Genomic DNA, 20,179 nt, shown 5'->3' with positions numbered 1-20,179 from the left:
ATTCAATAAAAAACACAGTTTATAATCACAATTTTATGCTGATTTCAGAAAATGTATTTGTTTTCTTATCAAACCAGCTAAAATTGGAATAGTGGAACCATAATGCTACTGGTGCGCCAACACTGTTCGTCCCGTTTTTATACGTTTATTTGAATAAAAAACAAAAAACTAAAAGCCCATCGTCAAAACAACCTTGATTTTCGTGATTCTCGTTTAATTTTGAATCGAAATCATGTTGATTTATTGAAATCTAAAATTTAGCCAAAACTGAAAAAGTGGGAAGGCTATACCCTTCTCACTTTTGTCAAAATCAGCAAAAAACCGAATCTCTTGGAATTCTTAAAAAATCACACCATATACTCAAAATTCAATGCTTACTTCTACAACACGAGTTATTTTCACTTCAAATTAGCCGATTCAGAAATATATCCAATAAATGTGCTGTTGCAATCTAGCGCTGTAGCGTGCTAGCGCGCAAACTTTGATAACTCGTATTTTACTTTTACTCGAAAAACATGAAGTTCTACGTAAAAACAACACCAATTTTCCTGATTCTCGTTTAATTTTGAATGAGAATCATGTATTTATAAAGCAATTTCTATGATTTTGAAATAAAAAAGAAAAATATTTAAAAAGTAGGGCTTATTTTGATGGGCTAATTTTTTAAGCCTGGCTTTTTCGTGAAAAGAAAAAAGAAACATTTTGACTTGGAATTCGATAAAAACCGAATTCGGTCATCTAATTTGAACACTGATTCCGAATAAAATATTTGTTTTCCTCAGAATTACATGTATGTAGATTTTTAAATTGTTGGTTTAATAACGGAAGCTCCACAGTTTCTTCGAATTTCCCTTTGATTGATGAGTTTATCTTTTTCCCATTTTTTTTCTTAAGTAAATCCGATGTTTCCTGAAAATACTGGCAATTTCCAACCAAATGGGCTTTGATTTTTACTAAACTGACCACACAGTTTGCTTCTTCTGCTCACGCACGTTCGTATATCTGTGATTATGAGTTACGATGCTACGTCAAAAGAAAAACAACAACAACAAAAGAGTAATAAAAAAACAAACAAACTAAATAATGATAAATAATATAAAAGAAAAGGTTTCCCTCATAAAATCCGTTCGTCAAATAAAAATGTTCAAAACAAAAAGAAAAGAAAAGGCAGCTGGGATCCTTTTTCTCTCCGTTTTCTTTCGTTGATTTAATTCCTTTTTCCGAAATCAACTTCCCTCCCCTCCATTCTCGAAATAAATCAAACATTAGAACATGTTTTTTTTGTTTTTTTATTATTTCGTTACGTGTCTGTGTGTCTGGATGTGTGTGTGTGACCCGTTGTCAGACTAAGAAAAAAAACAGACTGTATTCCGATTGGCCAGCAGATAGACGGGCATCCAATAAATGTTAAAAACGTTGCTGGAATCTGAAATGAAAGGTGGGCGGATGATGGAGTGGAATGAAACATTTATGACTGACGATGATACGACCGTCTGATGGTAACAGAGGCCAATCCATCGTCGTTTGGCCAGCATAGAAAAAGAAGAAGAGGAATGAAGGAAGGTCGCGAGAGTCTTCCCTCTGTCGGGTTCGAACATTTCCACTGGGTCACGGAGCAGCGATCGTACCTGGGCATGCACACGTTTCCTAACTCGCTGTTTATGCAAGCCCATCAAGTAATAACGTGTTCATACGCGCACCTTCCCATTATTATAAGGTGGCCAGGGCGAGTGAAAGTCAATTGCGTCACCAAATGAAGTAAAGGCCATTCCCACCTTCCATTGATTATTTGTGTTCTTGAAATAAAACGTTTTCTCTTATTCTGGGTAATTATATTCGATTTGAAATGTGCCGTTTAGCCGTTGGAGCAATGGCAATGAACATTTCGCCCGGCTATTTCCTATACAGTCGAAAATCGAAATGAATCAATCGAGAAACTCTCTCTTTGATTCGGTCAGGAATTTTTACGATGCATGAGAAAATGTGATCAAATGGATACAACAGGAGGGAGGCCAGGTAGATGCATTTTATATGCCAGATGTATATAGACACATATGTATATATGTAATCATATAGTATATAATACAGCAGATGAGGACGATTGAAGGGCAGATCAACCTTGTTTTTAAAACCCCGCTCTTTTAAAGGGAAAAAATAGTTTGGGTATTTTATGGTTCAAAAATGGGAAAAAAAATGAATAAATAAAAAGTAAAGCTTCAAATCTGAAGCGCTGTTGCTAGCTGCTGCTGATTGCTTTTAATGTCGACGAGATATGAGCAGCCCTTGGGCCGTTATTTGACATTTATGAACCTCTTTGGCTGCTGCTGGGAAGTCATCTTCCACATCCCTTGGCAGAGAGGAAAAGTTACGAGCATCAGCCAGTCAACAGGCAAGCAAAGAGACATATATAGAGAGAGAGAGAGAAGAAAAAGGACTGACGTGACCGAGCACGGGGCTTGTGCGCGTCGACGCAGAACTTTTTAAAGTCATAAAAAAATTAAATGGAGTTGAGAGATCATTTGCATCGACTCACTCTTCTCGTCGTTTTACCACGTTCTACTTCGTTTTTTCTTTTGTTCTTCGACAGTATTTCGTTTAATGCCCGAGTCGGACGTCATTTAGATGCTGGAATAACTTTTATACTATATTTGAAAGATTAGATTTTTTTTTTTGCATGGACCCGTGGCGAATCCGAAGCGAAGAAGAGAAAAAGCGCCAAAAGAAAATGATCGACTCTTTTTATCGCCCCGAACTGACGTGAAACGCGATGAAAAGAAAAATTCCATTTTCAAAGCGATTCGTTGAATTTTATACGTGAGCCAATCATTCCTTTAGTGCCATAGCAAATATATTTGGTTGCTGAGCTCAGAGAAATGATTGAAAAACATTATTTTAAACATTTCTGTTCAACATAGTCTCCGGAAAATTAACAAAACGTTATAGGCCTGAAACGAACAATGTTTCGAATCTGTTCAGTGAATTGACATCGTCCCCGATTTTGTCCTGTTTCGGATCGACTCCTTTCTAAGTTACGAAATAGCAATACACTTTTTAGAGCCAGCAGTCACCCTGTAAATCTTAACATTTCTCTTCGGTGTAATAACAGTCTCGTGTAACAGAAAACGAGTACATAACCTTGTGAGACAACTGAACGAACCCGAACAGCGAGAGCGCTCTATATTTTCCAGGAAAGTGCCAGCAACAGCTTTTGCCTTTTTTTTTTCAATTCTTGTCGTTCTGTCGGACTTTCTTTTTCTTTTTTCCCGACCAACCTCGTCCTATGGCCAGTTATTTCAAATGTTTTTCAGAAGGGCTTCGGTGTTAGTGGTGCGTTTAGATTTTTTAAAGGGATATGCTAAAGGAGAAAAGATATTTTATGTGGCTTTTACGCCATGTCACAGCAAATATCCGAAATGTTAGTCCGTGAAAGTGTGTGTGTGTTTTTTTTTTCTTTTCCACACTCTAATATAGAAATGAGAGGGTCAAAAACAGAGGGGAGAAAATCGAAAGGGTATATAGAAGGATGAACCCATCATATTTTTGTTCTCCAACCTATACGGTGTGTTGAGTAAGGCGGAGAGGACGTTACCCAACACTTACGCGGGCCACACTTCCGGCCATTTCCCCGTTTTCTGCTTCTTAAATTTTCTTTTTGAAAAAAACCAAAAAAAAAACATCTTTCTCTTCCTATTTGGTGGGGTGCGTGTGTTTTCAATATTGCAGCACCAACACCAGCGTGAAATAAGCCATAAATAATGTTTGTAGCGCGAAATAGTGTCAACAAGCTAAAAAGCTTTTTCTTTACCTTTTTTTTTTTTCAACAAACTACGCATTTTAGAAACATAGAGTCTCTTGTTTTCTTCAAGTGACATGTTACACATCAGTGGTCCTTGCCATTTTTGGTCGAGTGAATTTTGATGTCCCTTATTGTTTTTTAATGCTCCTCTCTCTTGACTTTGTCATCTCTTTTTTTTTTCTTATGTCCAGGACGTGTGGAGACTATCTACATCGGTCAGCTCGTAACTATAACGAGAACTCGCTCGTTCTGTTTAGTATGTAGAACTGTGTTGAACGATGAAAACAGTTAAAACAGGACAAGACACGTTTCTTCTTTTTGTAACGTCTTTTCTCTTTTATTTTATTGGCTGGTATTATGCTTTACCGACACGAGCAAATGGGGGATAAAGAAATATAATCAAACATGGTTGCGTTCTAACTCCGCCCTCCCCACCCCCTTTTTTTTTTCAACAGAAATTCAAAAATGCCCACCCATATAGTCCCGTGTTCGTACTGCCCTCCCGAAGACAAAATAACACGCATTCATACACACAAACACGCCATCATAGAACCCAAAAGAGAAAAAGAAACAAGAAAAAATTGGCATTTTTTTGAAAAAAAAAAAAACAAACAAAAAATTATCAAAATGAAGACAAAAAAAAAAAAAATTAAACACGAACAAAAACATGTACACATGTTTACAATGGGATACTTGTCGCTGCTTGCTGCTACATATATAATATATTTATATATATAAAGTTTGATATCAACATAATGAGAGCGGGATAAGGGAATCTTCTTCCACTTGTCTTCAATGTCTTGCAGAAGATGTGCGGAAAAAAAAAAGGGATGGTGTAGGGAAGGACTGTACAATAGAGGATTGGACACATGAGAATAGGAAATGATTTTTTAAGAAAAATGAAAAAAAAAGGCGGAACATGGCGAGTATTCTTTAGTCCGTCTAATCGGCTATAAGGAATCAGCAATTTTCGAATCGCGCGCGCTTTCGATTGAAAGAAAAAAATTCGTTATAAATAAAAGAGAAATAAATCCAAGTCAACTAACAAATTCGGAGGAAATGGAGGATGTAGACAAAGGGCTGGGCGGTACGGAGGGTGAGGCGCGATGGCCTATTTTTGTTTTCCAATCAAACACAGATCATACGTAATCAAAAGACAAGGTGACTAGTTTGTATCAATACGAATGGCGTCGGCAGGAGAGGACGGTGATGAGAAACAGGCGGAAAGATGGGGAAAATTAGTTTCAAAATTAGATGAATAGATGATGAGGAAGAGAATTAAAAAAAGAATTGAGAAACACATTGAAAGAAAAACGCCTGGTTCTGCTTTCCTGTTTCTGGGTGCAGGCCACCAACAAAATTTAAAAAAAGAAAAGATACAATTTACAACACACTAACAAGTTGGTTTAAAGGCACGATAGTGTTCATAATTATTATAGTCGAATCGTATTTGTCAAAACGTTGATGTCTCATATTTATAGGATAATTTTTGAAAGTAATTAAAAAAAAAAAATTGGGGCACTTGGATTGGCCAATTTCTGGCCCCCCGTTGGTTGGTTTTGTTCGTTCTTTGCCTCTTTTTGGAGCTGGAAAATTGGTGTCTGATTTCGTTCACTTGGTTCGCATATTTTCTATAGACAAGTGTGGATGGTTTTCTTGGTTCGGCAAACTTTGCATTTGACTTCGCAACACCAATGGAAAGTGCAGGCGCATCGTTCCACCACCTCCTTCACCTCCGTTTTGTAGCCTCTTCCGCAGCACATTAGATCGCATCCATCGACGCCGATCGACGTCTCGTTGCACACACGGCCCTGCGTTCCAGCGATGCCCAATTTCAGATTCTTTTCGCAAAAATTGGGCGAGTTCTCGTAGTAAACGAGGTCCTTCTTCGACGGCGCTTTGTGCTCAGGATTGTACGGTTTCAATTGGTAGTTGTACTTCTTTCGGCCGTTGCCCGGCGTCCGTCCTGTATTGCTGATTAGTACGCGAGACGCTCCGTCGAAGCGATCCTTCAAATTGTCACCAACAACCCGGAAGAAAGGAAGCCGCATCCAACAGGTGCGCACCGTACACGAGCCGCTCATTCCGTGACATTTGCATTCTTGTCTCATCTCTGTCGAAACGTGCTGCAAAAACAAAAAATAACCATTGCTCAGTGTATATGCCTTCAATTGTTTCAATTAAAGTGTTGTAGATGAAATTTTAAAAATGCAATTAATGAACCACCCCATTATTCAACTGACGTACAATTTGAATTCATGAAGTGCGAGACAGTCAAAAGAAACCATTTCCTACTGAAAAGCAAAGAACGATCAAATGTGGGGTCCCATTAGGGCAATCAAAACAGGCATTAAAGAAATAAAATAAAGGAGGACCTTGCCGAGTAAAAAATAAAATAAAAAAAAATAATAATTGGCCGTCCCCTTTCAAGCCTAGTTACGGTGTAAGACTAATGTAACCTTTGCTTCCTATAGCATAAAAGCCCGGCCTTTCATTGGGCTGGAAGAAGTGGACGGACCCCGAGACGAGAAACTTGAATAAACTCAAAATTGTGATTTATATTGTCCATTCTTGTTTGTGTGTAGGTTCCCTTGCCCCCCCCCCCATTACCAAGTTTTTTTTTTTCTGTTTTTTAATTCGACGGAATGCACCGAGACGTCAAGAAAAGGTGGAGGATCGCACAAGAAGAGGTCAGAGCCCATGATAAGTGGGACTTTAGTTCAAAGGGTTTGCCCCCATCAAAATGGCTCGTTCTCGACCAGAATTTTTGTTCTCTTCTCTTTCGTATATTGTTTCATGATAAACCTGCAGACCTTTAGGCCTTTTTTTTTTTTTTTGCTTTTGTTTCTTCTGCCTGCCCAATTTTGTTCAGTATAAATAAATCCGTTTAGCGATGCAAGCGCAGCGGGCCGCCGCTTGTGGTCCTCATTGGCGGCCCCCAACTTGGGCGAGCTCATGAAGTCGTATAGGTAAAAAGAGCCATACGCGTCTAACTATTATACAAAAAGACAAGCATAACCAGAGAAAAGAAGGCCTCTTTTGCAAGCAGCCAACAAAATATTGTAATGTCTTCCTAATGGATCGTTGAAAAGAAATGAAAAACCCCCAAGAGAAACTGATTTCTTTTCGGAACTGTTGGACTTTTTCTTTCAAGAATTTCAAACTGGGCCAAGAGTTACGACTAGACCTGCCCCGACACGTGTTTTTTTCTTCAGCTATAATTACCAGGTGAAATTGACGGGTTTCTTCGAATGCGTTTCTTTATTTTGTTTTTCTTTCCTCTCGATTGTCCCTCATTTCGTTGTCTTTCCTCTTTCTTTTCAACAGAAAAGAATTAAGAGCACGATTTCAAAAAAAGCCCCACATCGTGTTATAACTGACTATATTACCTCCATAGACGCACACACCGAGAAAAAATAAATCAAAACAGGGTGGTATATTCTTTTCTTTTAAAAATAAAATAATAATAATATGTATCCCAAATAGAAATATCACGATCAAATTGAGTTATTTGCCAGGTAAAAGATTTTCAAAAAGAGAAAAGGAAGAAAGGGGGAAAAAGAGGGAAACACACAAGAACAGGTAATAGTTAATAAATTATGAGACCCCGGGAGAGAATGAAATGCGCGCGCGTGTGTGTATGTGTGTGTGTGTGGCCATATATTTTTTCTCGCCCGCCAGCGTGGGAGTCGCGAGAATCGTTTGAAACGTATATCTCTAAGAAAAAGTTGATGTGGCCGTGCAACAAGGGCCATATACAAAAGATGGGTGCATTAATATAGGCAGCACCACAGCTATTATAGACATCTAACGTATTCGTGTGTATAAATCCATGTATACTTTACATAATTGCTGTGAGGATGGCAGCTATTAACACTCCCCCCTTCTTTCTTTTTTTTTTATTCTATTCCATTCTGTGTACACCCCCTATCATGACCTCCCCATCTCTATACGCGTATCTGATCCTTCTTTTCTCGATTCTTCATGTATATAGCCTCTGCTTATGCATATTATAAGGCATACCGGAGCTAGCGCGGGAGTGTCTTCATCACGTCGAAAAGATCTTTTCTCAACTCAATTCAACCCCTCCCCAGCTTTCTTTCTTTATTCTTTTCCTACGGAATTCTTATTACAAAGTCTGATGCAATCATAAAAAGAAAAGGAATAATCAAGAAGATCATAATCCTTTGCATTTCAAGTTGACTGTAGGCCTAATAAAAATGGCGACAGACGATATAATACAACAGTCCTCTATCTACTCTTTGATTGTCCCATTTCGATAGATCGATCACGCATATGGAAATCACTGATAATGAGTTGATTTAAAAAGAAAAAAGGCAAACTTACCACTCGGCCAGCTTCGTTGTTGTGCAAGTTCATCATGTAACGGATGTCGCGGCCTTTCTCTCCGGCGTCGACAAACTCGCGAGAGAATTTGACGCCGAACTGGATGTTATCCGAGCATCCGCCCCATTCCCAGTCGGCTCCCGACGGTCCACGTTGGCTGTAATCGCACGTGCACGATTCGATGGCTCCTTCGGAACAAGCGCGGGACACTGAATGAGTCACTGCTGCCGACATGAGCGCGTAGATGAAGGCGGTTTCACGGCAAGCTGGTTCAAAAAGGGAACGATTAATGCAAATGAAACGGATACCAACATGGATGCATATTTCATTTGATCCGTTGAAACTTTCTTATCGGCCCAGACAAAAAAAAACAAACAAAAAGCAGATAAAGACTGAGAAATCGTAGATGATTTATTGAAATGTGAGCAAACCCCCTCCTCGAAAGTCTGCTGCTCAACCGCTTCCAAATGGATGGTAATGAGTGAGACTCGGAGGATCGCCGACTATACACGTCGATATAAAACAAAACGCACTGTTGTAACTTGTCTTTCCCTTTTTTTTTTTATTATTTCTTTCTTCTTTTTCTGTTCAGTTTATATTTTTTGATGTATTCAATATGGCCCGCGATGGCTTCATCGTTCCGTCATGAGACAGCACAATGGCAGCCCACCCAAGCTAAAGCGTCGATTTCGTGCAAACATTTCCTTTTCCTCTCTACATTATCTTTTGTTTCTATTTTCATTTTTGGGCTCTCTATACGTTTCGAACGCGGGGCCGGCAGGAGGTCCGTCGGACGGGCTCCCTGCCTTTTTCAAATAGTGGGTTTAAAGGGAAAGGTTACACACACACAATAGGCATATCGTCTGTCGATGTAGACGGAGCACAACAACAACAAAAAAGAGAGAAAAGAACTCAAAGGTTGAAGAATACACTACACAAATGAAGTGGGTAGTGGCCGAAAATTGTGCCGGTTCATTGCTGACCGCACGTCAAACAACGGACGTTTTGTTATAGCCTTTTCTTTTCAAAAACACATTTGAATCAAGTTTTTTCTTTTCCTTTTTTCTATTGGTCAATTTCTTGTCGAAGAAATGCTTTCTCCATCATCACGTATAAGTGTGAGACGAGTTTATTAAACACGTCTATAGTCTTCTACAATTTTCGACCATTTGGCTATTAGAAAATCAAGCGCCGAAGACGGGCTGGAACGAATGGATCATAGAGAACACAAAGAGAAAATAATCGTTTGATATGCAGATGTTCCGTTGATGTCTTCATTCCTTTCCCATCTCTCAATCGTCTGTCTGTGTGTGTGGGATTTTCTCCATAAATGAGTTAGGAAAGGCCAAAAAACAAAACAAAAAACAACGAACCGCGTGGTGTGACGATCCCGCTGGCCATTCCTCGGATGGCGGGGAGTCGGTTGTTTAACATCTAATCGCGTGTGCTGCCTATGCGGGCCCAGGAGGGGGAAAAAAGCCGCAACCCCCGCCAGGGTTCACAGAGGTCTACCGCGCGTGATTGTATCACGCGATCTTCAGTTTCTCTCTCTCTCCCCCCCTCTCTCAGTTTCCATATTTAATTGCCTGTATACGTAACTCTCCTCCCATTTGATTCTATTCCATGCCCACGACGAACAGCCTCTACATGTAAATAGGTAATAGATGTTGATGTAACCGTTGCTGATGCTCCGTCAGTGTCTCAATCCATCGCGACCGGATGCCATCATCACACCTTGGCGCTCTTTTTTGATGGATTAAAACATATGTGTGTATATTTATTTCACAGCGGCGTTGGTTGAAAGAATTTAGGAGGGGGTGTCAACATTACAACCACCAAGAGAAGAACAGGGGATTATTGTTATACGTGTGCGGCCAGGTGTTTTTGGTTGGGGAATTTTTGTTTAATCGGCCGCAGAGTTTTCATTGCATCATGTTCGAGACTCTGTACACCGCATTCGTTGATAATGGGAACATGCCGATAAATGAATACATGCCGAAAAGAAACAAAAAATGAGGGAGTCACGGATGGCCGCAAAAAAATGTACCGCTGATGAACGACATTCGGTTCGACCGCAAATGTTATGTAATCCCCCCCCTTTATTTGGGATGACGACAGTTGAACTGAACGGAGCTATTCAAAGTTGATGCATTCGATATTAAAAAAGACGTCTTGATATAGAGAACAAATGGAAGGGATATAATAAATTTGAAAGGGGAAAAACTGTGTTTTGAAGGACTTTCCAACTCCGTTTTTCTCAATGCTCGTCTTCATTTTTCATCTTCTTATTTTTCGGTGGGAAGGGATGAAATAAAAATTTATAATCTCTTTGATCCTTTTGTTGGCAACATGTCGTGCGTGAATCACTCAGCAGGATGCAATTGCAGACAACGAAACAGAGTAGCCTTTACGTACGATCGTTGTTTATAAGGAACACCGATATGTTCCGAAGGACTTCAAACCGACTCCATCGCAATCACGACCTTTAACGTTCAGCTTTTTTGTTTTGTTTTTCTTATCTCTGTTCGTTCATCATTTCTCTTTATTCTCCTTTTTTCTTCGATAATCCCTTTTTTAACGTTGGCCTACCACCAGGTGGACGAGCGAATGTGGAAAAGTTCTTCTTTAAAAAAAGAAAACGTTTGTTGTTCACTAGAAGCCCAATCGTCAAGAGTTACTAGTGAGAGCCAAGTGACAGTTTCATTAGCATTAGTAACGCGTTCCAAAGTAGACTCTATAGTGAAAACCATTCATTCCATTTCAAACCCCCCCCCCCCACTCCTATCCGCCTATATGCCCATACATAGTAAACTACTTGTTCCCTTTTATTCCTCGTCCTTATGGTTAACATTTTCTTTTCTACTGTGTAGCTCTATACAGCTTCCTTCTTTTGTTGAGTTTGTGATGTTTCATTGCTTAGTTGCTGCCACTCCGCCTTCTTTTTTTTTTCTTCTTTTCATCGGGAAGGAACTCAGGAGGGGGGAAATAAAATATATTTAAGGATCCCCCTTTTTTTTTTTGTGGAACCGGCCTGCCCAGCTGCTGGTATATACCGTCATGCTCTCGCTAGATTTGTTCACGTATATCGATGGTGACTGTGTGGTATTGTAAGAAAAATCAACTGATGGCTTCATTCCCTTATTGGTCCTGTGATAACACGCGTAAGTCCCTGCCAGTGTCACAAGATTCGGCACACTCCTCAAAACTAAACTTCCCCCCCGTTTTTCTTTTTTTTTGGGGGGGGTTCAATTGACCCGTCCATGGATGACATTCTTTTTGGGGCCCCCCCTTCTTGTTGATGATATGGTTCAAACGTTTCAGCAGCCATGGGAAGTCTTTTTTACCATCCGTTTGGTACATGAACACTCGTAAATTCCTCAGGGTGGGCCGATCTAAACGAATTGATGATATGGCACTAGGTGAAAATGAGATTTTTTGCCCCCCTTTTCTTCGACCTGACGACAGTGGACCCCGCCTACTTTAACACACATCTCTTTTTACCTTCCGATGAGAAATAAACCCACAGCGAGCCGCTTCTTTCAGTTCCGATTTTCCAAAGAGGGAAATGTTCAAAGAAATAATAAAAATCCTATTTGTAGATGATCATCTAATCAAATGCCATATAGTCCTTTATGTACTAAACTGGCAGCTTTTCGAGGTCAGGGTTTTTTGTTTTTTATTTTTGAGTTGTCTCCATCTCTGTAGAACATTCCTGTGCAGATTGTCGTTTAGTACATAAAAAAAAAGAACCATCACGTCGACACTTTGTTGTGTTTTAGGCCTTGGCTTCTAGGCCATTGAGGTCGAGGCTTTGGCAAAATGGGAATAACAGCCTTCAAAAAATCAGACTCTGATCAGCTGCCGTTGAAAGAAGTCGAGGCTCCTCTGTCCAGCACATTTGAAAATGGTTTTCTTTCTTTTTTCGCCTAGCGGAAAATCTGCATACTACGCAACTAATTGAGAGCTATTAGTTATGGAGAATAGGAGCGCCTATATGTACACGTATAGCCATTTCTTTTCTTCTTCTTTTTTTTTTTTTTGTGTGTGTTCGAAATGGTTATGGAGATCCTCCTGCTGGTTCCATCTGCCATCGAGAGCCGGCGGAAGAAAGAAAAGAGAGAGAGACTAATCGAGCCGGTTACAACAGCGATGCGGAGAGATCAACCGTCTCATCGCTTTGCTTGTCTTTCCTTCTGCTGCCGCCCTGTAATGAAGTGCACGCCGAGGAGGCCATAATTAGACCCTCTCCTAAATGAAGTCACTATCACCTACAGCCTCGGGCACACCTGGACGCTTTGAGTAGTTTTTCTTTTTCTTTTTAGTATTATTATATTTTTCTTGTTCTTTCTTTTCCATCGTTTCTTTTTATTGTTCCTTCCTTTTGCTATTGTCTACTCATTCGCTTGGATGACGTTCACCTGGGCGTCGTGTTAGTTTTTGATTTTTTTTTTAAGGAATAAAATGAAGCCATCTGGAAGCTTATTCGATACATTAAACTCAATCAAGGAAAGTAGCGATTTGAACAAAATAAAATGACCTGTTTGAATAGCTTAGAGGCAAAGATCTGATGATGATGTTCTTATAGTTTTAAACCCGAAAATACTTTCGGCGGTCAGTCACAGGGAAGCGGCCTCCTTGGGTGGTTTCAAGCTATTTCAATCTAACTGTATGTATTTTTGAAAAAAAAAAGGCAATTTTTTTTTTTTTTAAGGAAATAAAAAGAAGAAAATAACGATCGTGTAGATAACGCAATACAAAGTTCCCCAAATGCAACAACTCCGATTTTTTTTTTTATTTTCTCCACGAGTTCCAACCTGCCGTGTGTCCTGCTCGTATAAAATATAAAAACGGAATACCTGCGCGTTGTTCTTCTATTTTATTTATTCGGTGCCTTCTTCTATCGACCCACCTGCGAATACCACCCAACGTAACCCTCGTCTCTTCATCCGTTCGACCGTGAAATTCTTTGATAACGAAATATATTCCCCTCTTTTTCCAAAGATTTCTATCGCCTCTTATTTGAATAATCGTGTCAGTTATACGAAAAGAAGTTTTATATACATTTCTTTGGAAATTCATTGATACCAAAGCCAATGCTGTAACAGAATCATAAGAGTCGATGAAAAATATCTTTGATTTGATTAAATTTTTTTTTTTTTTTTCTGGACCCGCAGAACAAATTGTCGCCCATCCTCTCGAGACGAACAGAAAGATATACATATTTTCAAAACCCAATTAATGCCGTGCCGTCGGGCCTTTTGGTGCATTACTCAAACTGTCGAGAAAGAAAAATCTGTGCCCCCACTGGGCCTCGTACGAGATTTAAAAAAAAATAGAGAAACAAAATTCAGGAGAACCAACATAACAATACAATTTCTGTTAAGTGTCTGCGCATGTCAGAACGAACACCTCTCCATCATGGAGTATAGTGGGAAAAGAAAGAAAACAAGTCGTAGCCCTTAGGACCGAAAAGGAAAGGAACTGTAGAGTATACATATATACACACACACCATCAAACAGGTGACTGTATACTATAGGCCCAATCACCTAAGAAATCGATTGTTATATAGGCCTATATCTACCAGTCGCCTATATATCCTGTACAATGTCTTTGGTTTGTTATTTGTACAAAAAAAAGGGGGGGGGGGTGCTCTGTGTGCTATCGTCAAAGGAAAAAATAAAAAATAAATAAAAGACACTTGAAGAGGTTCGTGACTTTGAAATGGCCCATTGATCAGCAAACACACCCCGGTGTGTTGTTCCGTTATTGACACTACGTTAACTGAAGCCGCGCGTTTTTATTTTCTTCTTCAACCGAACGGAACAAAAGAAAAGCGATCGTCTATTTGTTTATCGATCGAGCAGCCAACAACATTGAAAAATGCCCCCCTTTTTTTTTTTTTTGTCTACAAAAACAAAATCTATATACGTAAAAACTAAAGGGTTCCATTCGCACCCCGTGCCCGGATCAATTGTTCTTTTGAGACTATATCCCCTATCCCACCCCTCGAGCGTTTACACCGATTGTTTGCCTTTCTTCTCGCCGCTTGTTTCGTAATCACGCGGCCGCTAACCGAAACGTCGGAATAATCAAGAGAAAAAGGTAGATGAAGACGTCTAAAAACCTTAAAATATAAGAATATATAGAGAAGACAAGCTATGAAAAAAAGATCGTAAAAATGGCCTCGTACTTTATTTGAAACGGTGTGACGAACCAACGAGTCTTTGTCTTTTTGGTTGGATTATTCGCTTTGATTCCTCCCCACACACACACACACACACACGACAGATGGCAACTATAAGCGTGTGAGCCTGCGTAGGTGTCTTTGCACGATTTTTTTTTTTCTAAACATGAAATGCACGTCCGTGTAATGTCGTACACGCACATGACACGCTGAGGCTCTCTGGAACAATTGCCCAATTTGCTGTTGCAATCGACTTGCAACTCAGTGTCAACAATGATTACACACAGCCGATGTTTAGTTCTCTAGATCGCAAATGGATTGCTTCACGTGATTTTTGTGTGTGTGTGTGTGTGTTTGTTCTGAAAATGGACTACTCATGAATTCCATTACGTCGGAATTGGCTTTAAATTTTCCTTGTTTTTGTGGGGTTTTTTTTGTTGTTTCCCACGCGAGGGATAGACGTGAGCATAGGGATGAGTCAGCCGAAACTTTACCTCGATCGACGATCTTTCCGAAGAGATTGCGTCCGCGATGGAAGTCCTTGGTGGGGCAATTCCAGCGTCGGTTTTTGAATTGATGTTTGCATTCGGAAATGGCTTGTTTGGCGCCTTTGGCTACGGCCACGACGACACCTGGGTGGTCGCGAACGAGCCGACGCTGCTTGCGTCTCAGTGTGGCGTGCACGTCCGGATCCAAGTACGAATTCGTGATTGAATTCTCCTTGATGGAATTCGAGACGAGATTGTTGGGTTCGCCGGCTCGGGCAATTCCCCTATTTCAAAGGGAAAACAAAAGATCCATTCATTATTTGAAAAAAAAAACAAACAAAAATTCTAGACAATCAAACACAATCGAACGACCCTGATGGCCTTCTCTTCATTACGTATTCATGGTGGAATTAATTTTGAAAAAATGAGCAATGGACGCGTTGTGTGTGTGTGCAGCAAATGATGTGGACACAATAGAGGGACCGACAATCATCTTCACGCCGAGTGTTGAAAGATGAATAGACCGATGGGCTTATATCTCTTTCACATATATTATGCTAATGAGACGAAGAGCTGAAGGGAAAATCAAGCGATTACGGCCGGATATTACGTTACTTGTGTTTGAATAAACAGCACCCACCGCGTATAACATAATACCCAAGTACGTCAATAATCAAAATATACATGCAAACGAATTGAATCATTAAGTCATTAAAACTGACATCCCCGCATTCATTTTGTTTTTTTCTTTGCGTATATGAGATACGCATGGAGCTTGTCGACTCACAACAATGGACCTATACGCTAACGATTTTTCTTTTCCGTACCCGATAGAGAAGAGACAAGGAGGTTAGGAGGGTCATAGTATATCATTAAAATTGATTAAATTGTCCATCCTCTTTTCATTCTTTTTTTTTGCTTTATTTCATTATTAGTTAGAAGCCCCAAAACGTCCGCTGATTGAACCCCCCTTTTCTTCAGCCGCTTCTTCTTTGGAGGGGGTTTGTAACTATACAGCCAGTTCTCTCTTTCTTAACCTCTTTTGTGAAATATGCCTCATTCGTTCTCTTAAATTCTGAAGTATCTCTGTGTGTGTGTGTGTGTGTGTGTGTGGTAAAGACTCTTCAAACGATAGATCTGTTCAGAAAAGAAGAAGAAAAACAGCTTCGTTGACTGTATAATTAGGGCAACTGAATGATGACCTCCAGGTAGTTTTACTTCTCTTTTTATTTTTTATTTTATCTCTCTCTTTTAACCTCCCACCCAACTCCCAATTTCTTTTTCTTCCTAACTTTGATGTTTGCTGCCTGTCTCCAATTCTTCTTGGACTAAACAGAGAAACCCCCGTGCGCTGTAGCTCTCGCAGCAAACTATAGACAGTGGGGATGGACCTGAGCATACACACAATACCTTCTGGCTTCGCTGCATAAATATACAAGCCCGTTGTCGCAAAAAAGGAGTAAAACTTTATGTAGATGGACACATCGATGAGTGGGCCGAAGGGTGAGGACAGGTACTGAGACTAATAAACGGATACAACAGTGAAAAAAAGAATAGGAGAGATGATGATGGCCAACAAGAATGACACTCCTCATTGACTCTTCTTTTCTTTTTTTTTCCTGTTAAACAAGACACAAGGTCCGACGCCTCACTAACAAATCGTTGGACCATCCCTCCCTTTTTCTTCTTCTGCTGTAACCGAACAACGCCGATCCCCTTTCTTTTCTATGTGTGGGCTCGATTTCGATGTCGAACTATTCCGATTTCAAAAGGACACCTCCAATCATCATTTGTACGTAAAGGAAAAACGTGCGGTACGAACTTGGTGGCCGATCAATGGGCAAAACGCGAGAAAAAGCCAAACAATTCAGCTGTCGTAACCAGCATCTAAAATAGAAAGGGATACAACATCCGCTGAGCGACCTTTCAGCAACCTTTTTCATTTCTTTCATGACAGCTCAGGAGCCCCCCTCTTCTTCCTACTGAATACAACTCTCTCGCAAAATGGAGGGACATGTATATATATATATACCAATGGACCAACTTGTATATATATACACACACAGAGTCCTTTTCAAAACCAATTCAATGTAGATACATATCCCTCCACTTGAAACGACCGGAAAGCTGAAGACCCCCCCTATTTTTTCTGTCTCTCTCTTTCTTCTATGTACATATATAGACCCCCCATCCATAAATATACACCTTTCGGCTCACTCTTTTCATCTCCTGCGTCCCATCACCTATTTTTTTTTTTAATATTTTTCTTTCTTCTAACGTTTTCCTCTCCTTCCTTTTCGATCCTGTGATGGTTTTGTGTCCATTATAAGGATACTGTCATGATCTAGGCTTATTGTGTCCGGCATTTGCTCGCCGTGTCACACTCATCATTAGGAAACAAATTGAAGTGTCATGTATACCACAGGAATTCATCCGAAAAGGGGGGAAAATAATCCAATAGAGAAAAGAAATGTTTGGTTGTTAAACAAATGTCTTTTCGAACGGAACAAAGGCATCGGTGTCCCGAGAATTGCAACGGATCCCCTTATTTTATTTTATTTTTTTTTTTGTAAATTCCGGTATGTACTACCCCGGAAGAATATCGAACGTGTCAACCTACAACAACAACGAGCAAGTCTCTAACAAACAATAAAAAACAAGATCAGCAGCTTAAATACATATCTCAAGTGTATATAGGCATCTATCAGATTTTAAGTACCACTTTGATAGGCTTTCAAATTCTTTCGGCAGCAGAGAGAGAGAGGCAACTCTCTTTCTTGATCCTACACCGACCCCTGATTTTTAGTCAATTGTTTCGATTGTTTTTTTTTTCCCCTTTTCGGCTGACACATCCGGACGCTTCTTCTACTTATACCAGCCTCGTCGTATGATTTATGAAGGAGACAGACCGACTGAGATACATAACAAGCTCAACATTTTTTGGAGGGGATCTTCCGACAAAAGATTTTTGGACCGCACACAAGGAAAGGGAAAAAAAACAAACAAAAAACCGACGCCGCCACTGTTTCTATCAACAACAACAAAAAAATCCTCTTGATTTTGATTTTCAAAGGATTTAACAAGCTAGAAAACGCGTGCACACAAATAGCTTACAGCAGACAACAAGCCCTCCATGCTTTTTCCCCTAAAGTCCGTGATATATCCAACCAGTTTGAATTGAAACCCTTTTCACTTGATGTGCGCTTGAAACTTTCTCTTGTTCAACCCCCTTTTTTCCCAACAACAAAGTGCTGATGTTCAAAAGCTTCTGCTGCGCTCGTTTGATTTTTTTCAAACTCTCGTGCTATGCTCATTGAATGAGAAGCTAATCAGGCATGGCCACTCTCCACAAACCCTTTTGAGAGACTTCTGTACCCCCCTTTTTTTCTCTCTCTCTCTAGAAATCGAAATAGAAGAAGAAAAAAAAAAAGGGGCTTGTAAAATGTTCACAGGAAGTGTGGGCTAATCAACAAACATTTTCTATTGACTGGCACGATGAGCAAAAAAAAAGAGTTTAAGAGTGGGGGGGGGGCGGCTTTTGGCTCAAATTTTCAAACATAATCACCAGCGTAGCGTGATCTCTAATATCCCCCCTCTGTTCTTCTATAGTCAACAATAGGCTGAATAGTGAACACGGATCAACTGTAAAAGAGGCCGACGGGCTTTTTTATTTCCCGTTTAAATGCTTCCTTTTTAAAAGAATAAATACACTGTGTGAACGGCGAAAACAACAACACATCGCGGTGGGCAATATCGCTGATCAATGAAAGGATATCAAAGCGATTGGAAGCGCTATGATGTAACCATTAATAACAATCGAAATATGGGAAAATTCACTTACCACCATTTGCTGCCTCTTCCTCGGCCTTTGGCCGTGCCCAGGTAAGGCAGGACCATCATCAACACGAGCACGAAAACAACGGTCGTCCGCATCGAACTCATTTTTTTTTTTCTTTTCAAATTGCTACAAAAAATTCGGCCGTCGGAATGAACTTTTGTTTTTGTATCACTTTTCTTTTAGAATAGAGAAGCACTATCTTTCACAATCGAAAACAAAACAAAAGGTACTGCTGATGATTTTGAAAAAGAAAACTATGGAAAGTTTAAGAACTGGATCGGATGATTGGATCAACTAGCGCTTGAATGATTCAAATGATTTAATTATTATAATTTTTGTTGTTGTTTTGAATGGCTGATTGACAGCCACAAGAACTGGCGTGAACAATCAAAGTTCTCTCTGCAACCAGGTGATTGTCGATGATCGTGCGCGTTGTGTCTGGCTTGTCTAAGCGAACGTGCCAAGTTGACAAAGAAGGAAAACAAAACAAAAACAACTTGCAACTTGAGCTCGCTCTTTTCCTCTCTCTAAACTGTTGAACGGTCTGAAGGAGACTGGACGGATATGTGCCATCCACCAAGGAGACCATGAATGAGGTGGGGGGGGGGACTCACTCTCTCTTCGTTACTGCTACCAGCCCCGTCTTTTTTTCTAACCCACCCATCCTCTTCCATTGCTACCACCTCCCCATGCCCGCCTTCTTTTACTCGGATACTCCTCCTCTTTTTTTTTTTTCGTAGCTGGAGTTTTCAAAAATAAAAATAAAACTGCCTGTGAACTCCAGCAGCTATAGCAGTTTTCTATCTCTCAGTGTAGGAGAGAAACAAGGGCCCCCCCCATCAAAATCTATCCTCTTTTCACGTTGGAAAAATAAAAAACCGGGACTGGAATCGAGAAGAATTTTGTTGATGTTGCATTCATTTTCACGAGGTGGGCGCAGGCATATTTGAGGTGGTGGGTGGCACGGGAAGACTTTGGCGTTTCATAATCGACAAGAAATTTGGGTTTTTCTTTTTTCAGAATTGTTTTCGTAATGAACTGAATGAAACCGCTCGACATGTATGGACATGGAAAAAAAAAGAATGTATACTCAATGAACGGCCAACTTAAAAAAAAAGAGGTCTGGTAATCATCGGTAAAATATTTAAAAAAACAAAACAATAAGGAGATAGGGGTACATAGGAAATGATTGCCGACACGGTTAACGGTGGGCAACTTGACAAACGTTTTGATGATTTTCTCTACCACCACCTTCTTCTTTATTTTTTTTATGAATCCCCCCCATCTTTTATTTTTTTAAGGATCCTAGACCCTCCTATTTTCTACACACGGAAAGAGAGAGAAAGAGAGAGAAGGAATTAGGTTGTTCGGTTGATTAGTTCCTTGGGCCCGGACCTTTTTTTTTTTCTTTCTTCTTCTTCTTTTTACTTTGAGATGCGCTATGCCCACCAGAGTCGTCAAAAAATGAGTGTGCCATCTCACTCACCTGTTCCATTTCGATCATTAGCCACTCACCGAGCACTGC

General features: G+C 40.1%; 1 protein-coding gene across 1 annotated transcript; it reads right to left on the bottom strand.

Annotated features, from left to right (window-relative positions):
• Positions 1 to 4,108: 4,108 nt before the first annotated feature.
• Positions 4,109 to 19,239, bottom strand: LOC116929137 (protein wingless). The gene is made up of 4 exons (XM_045169290.1): positions 18,658 to 19,239; positions 14,823 to 15,100; positions 8,144 to 8,409; positions 4,109 to 5,922 (listed from the first exon to the last, which is right to left on the bottom strand). The coding sequence occupies exons 1-4, from the start codon at positions 18,756 to 18,758 to the stop codon at positions 5,428 to 5,430; spliced, it is 1,140 nt and encodes a 379-aa protein (XP_045025225.1). The 5' UTR covers positions 18,759 to 19,239; the 3' UTR covers positions 4,109 to 5,427.
• Between the last annotated feature and the right edge of the window lie 940 nt (positions 19,240 to 20,179).

This window comes from Daphnia magna, linkage group LG1, assembly GCF_020631705.1.
Source record: "Daphnia magna isolate NIES linkage group LG1, ASM2063170v1.1, whole genome shotgun sequence".
Lineage (NCBI taxonomy): Eukaryota > Metazoa > Arthropoda > Branchiopoda > Diplostraca > Daphniidae > Daphnia > Daphnia magna.
Note: the sequence above shows the minus strand (reverse complement) of the source record. Positions and strands in the feature narration are given on the sequence as shown.

What these genes read in the sequence shown, in the direction of transcription:
- LOC116929137 (XM_045169290.1), bottom strand. Translation starts at nt 18,758, where the DNA reads ATGAGTTCGATGCGGACGACCGTTGTTTTCGTGCTCGTGTTGATGATG. An exon ending in GGAAGAGGCAGCAAATGGTG is followed by an intron (nt 15,101 to 18,657) that starts GTAAGTGAATTT and finishes CCTTTGAAATAG; the next exon opens with GGGAATTGCCCGAGCCGGCG. An exon ending in CGGAAAGATCGTCGATCGAG is followed by an intron (nt 8,410 to 14,822) that starts GTAAAGTTTCGG and finishes TTTTTGAACCAG; the next exon opens with CTTGCCGTGAAACCGCCTTC.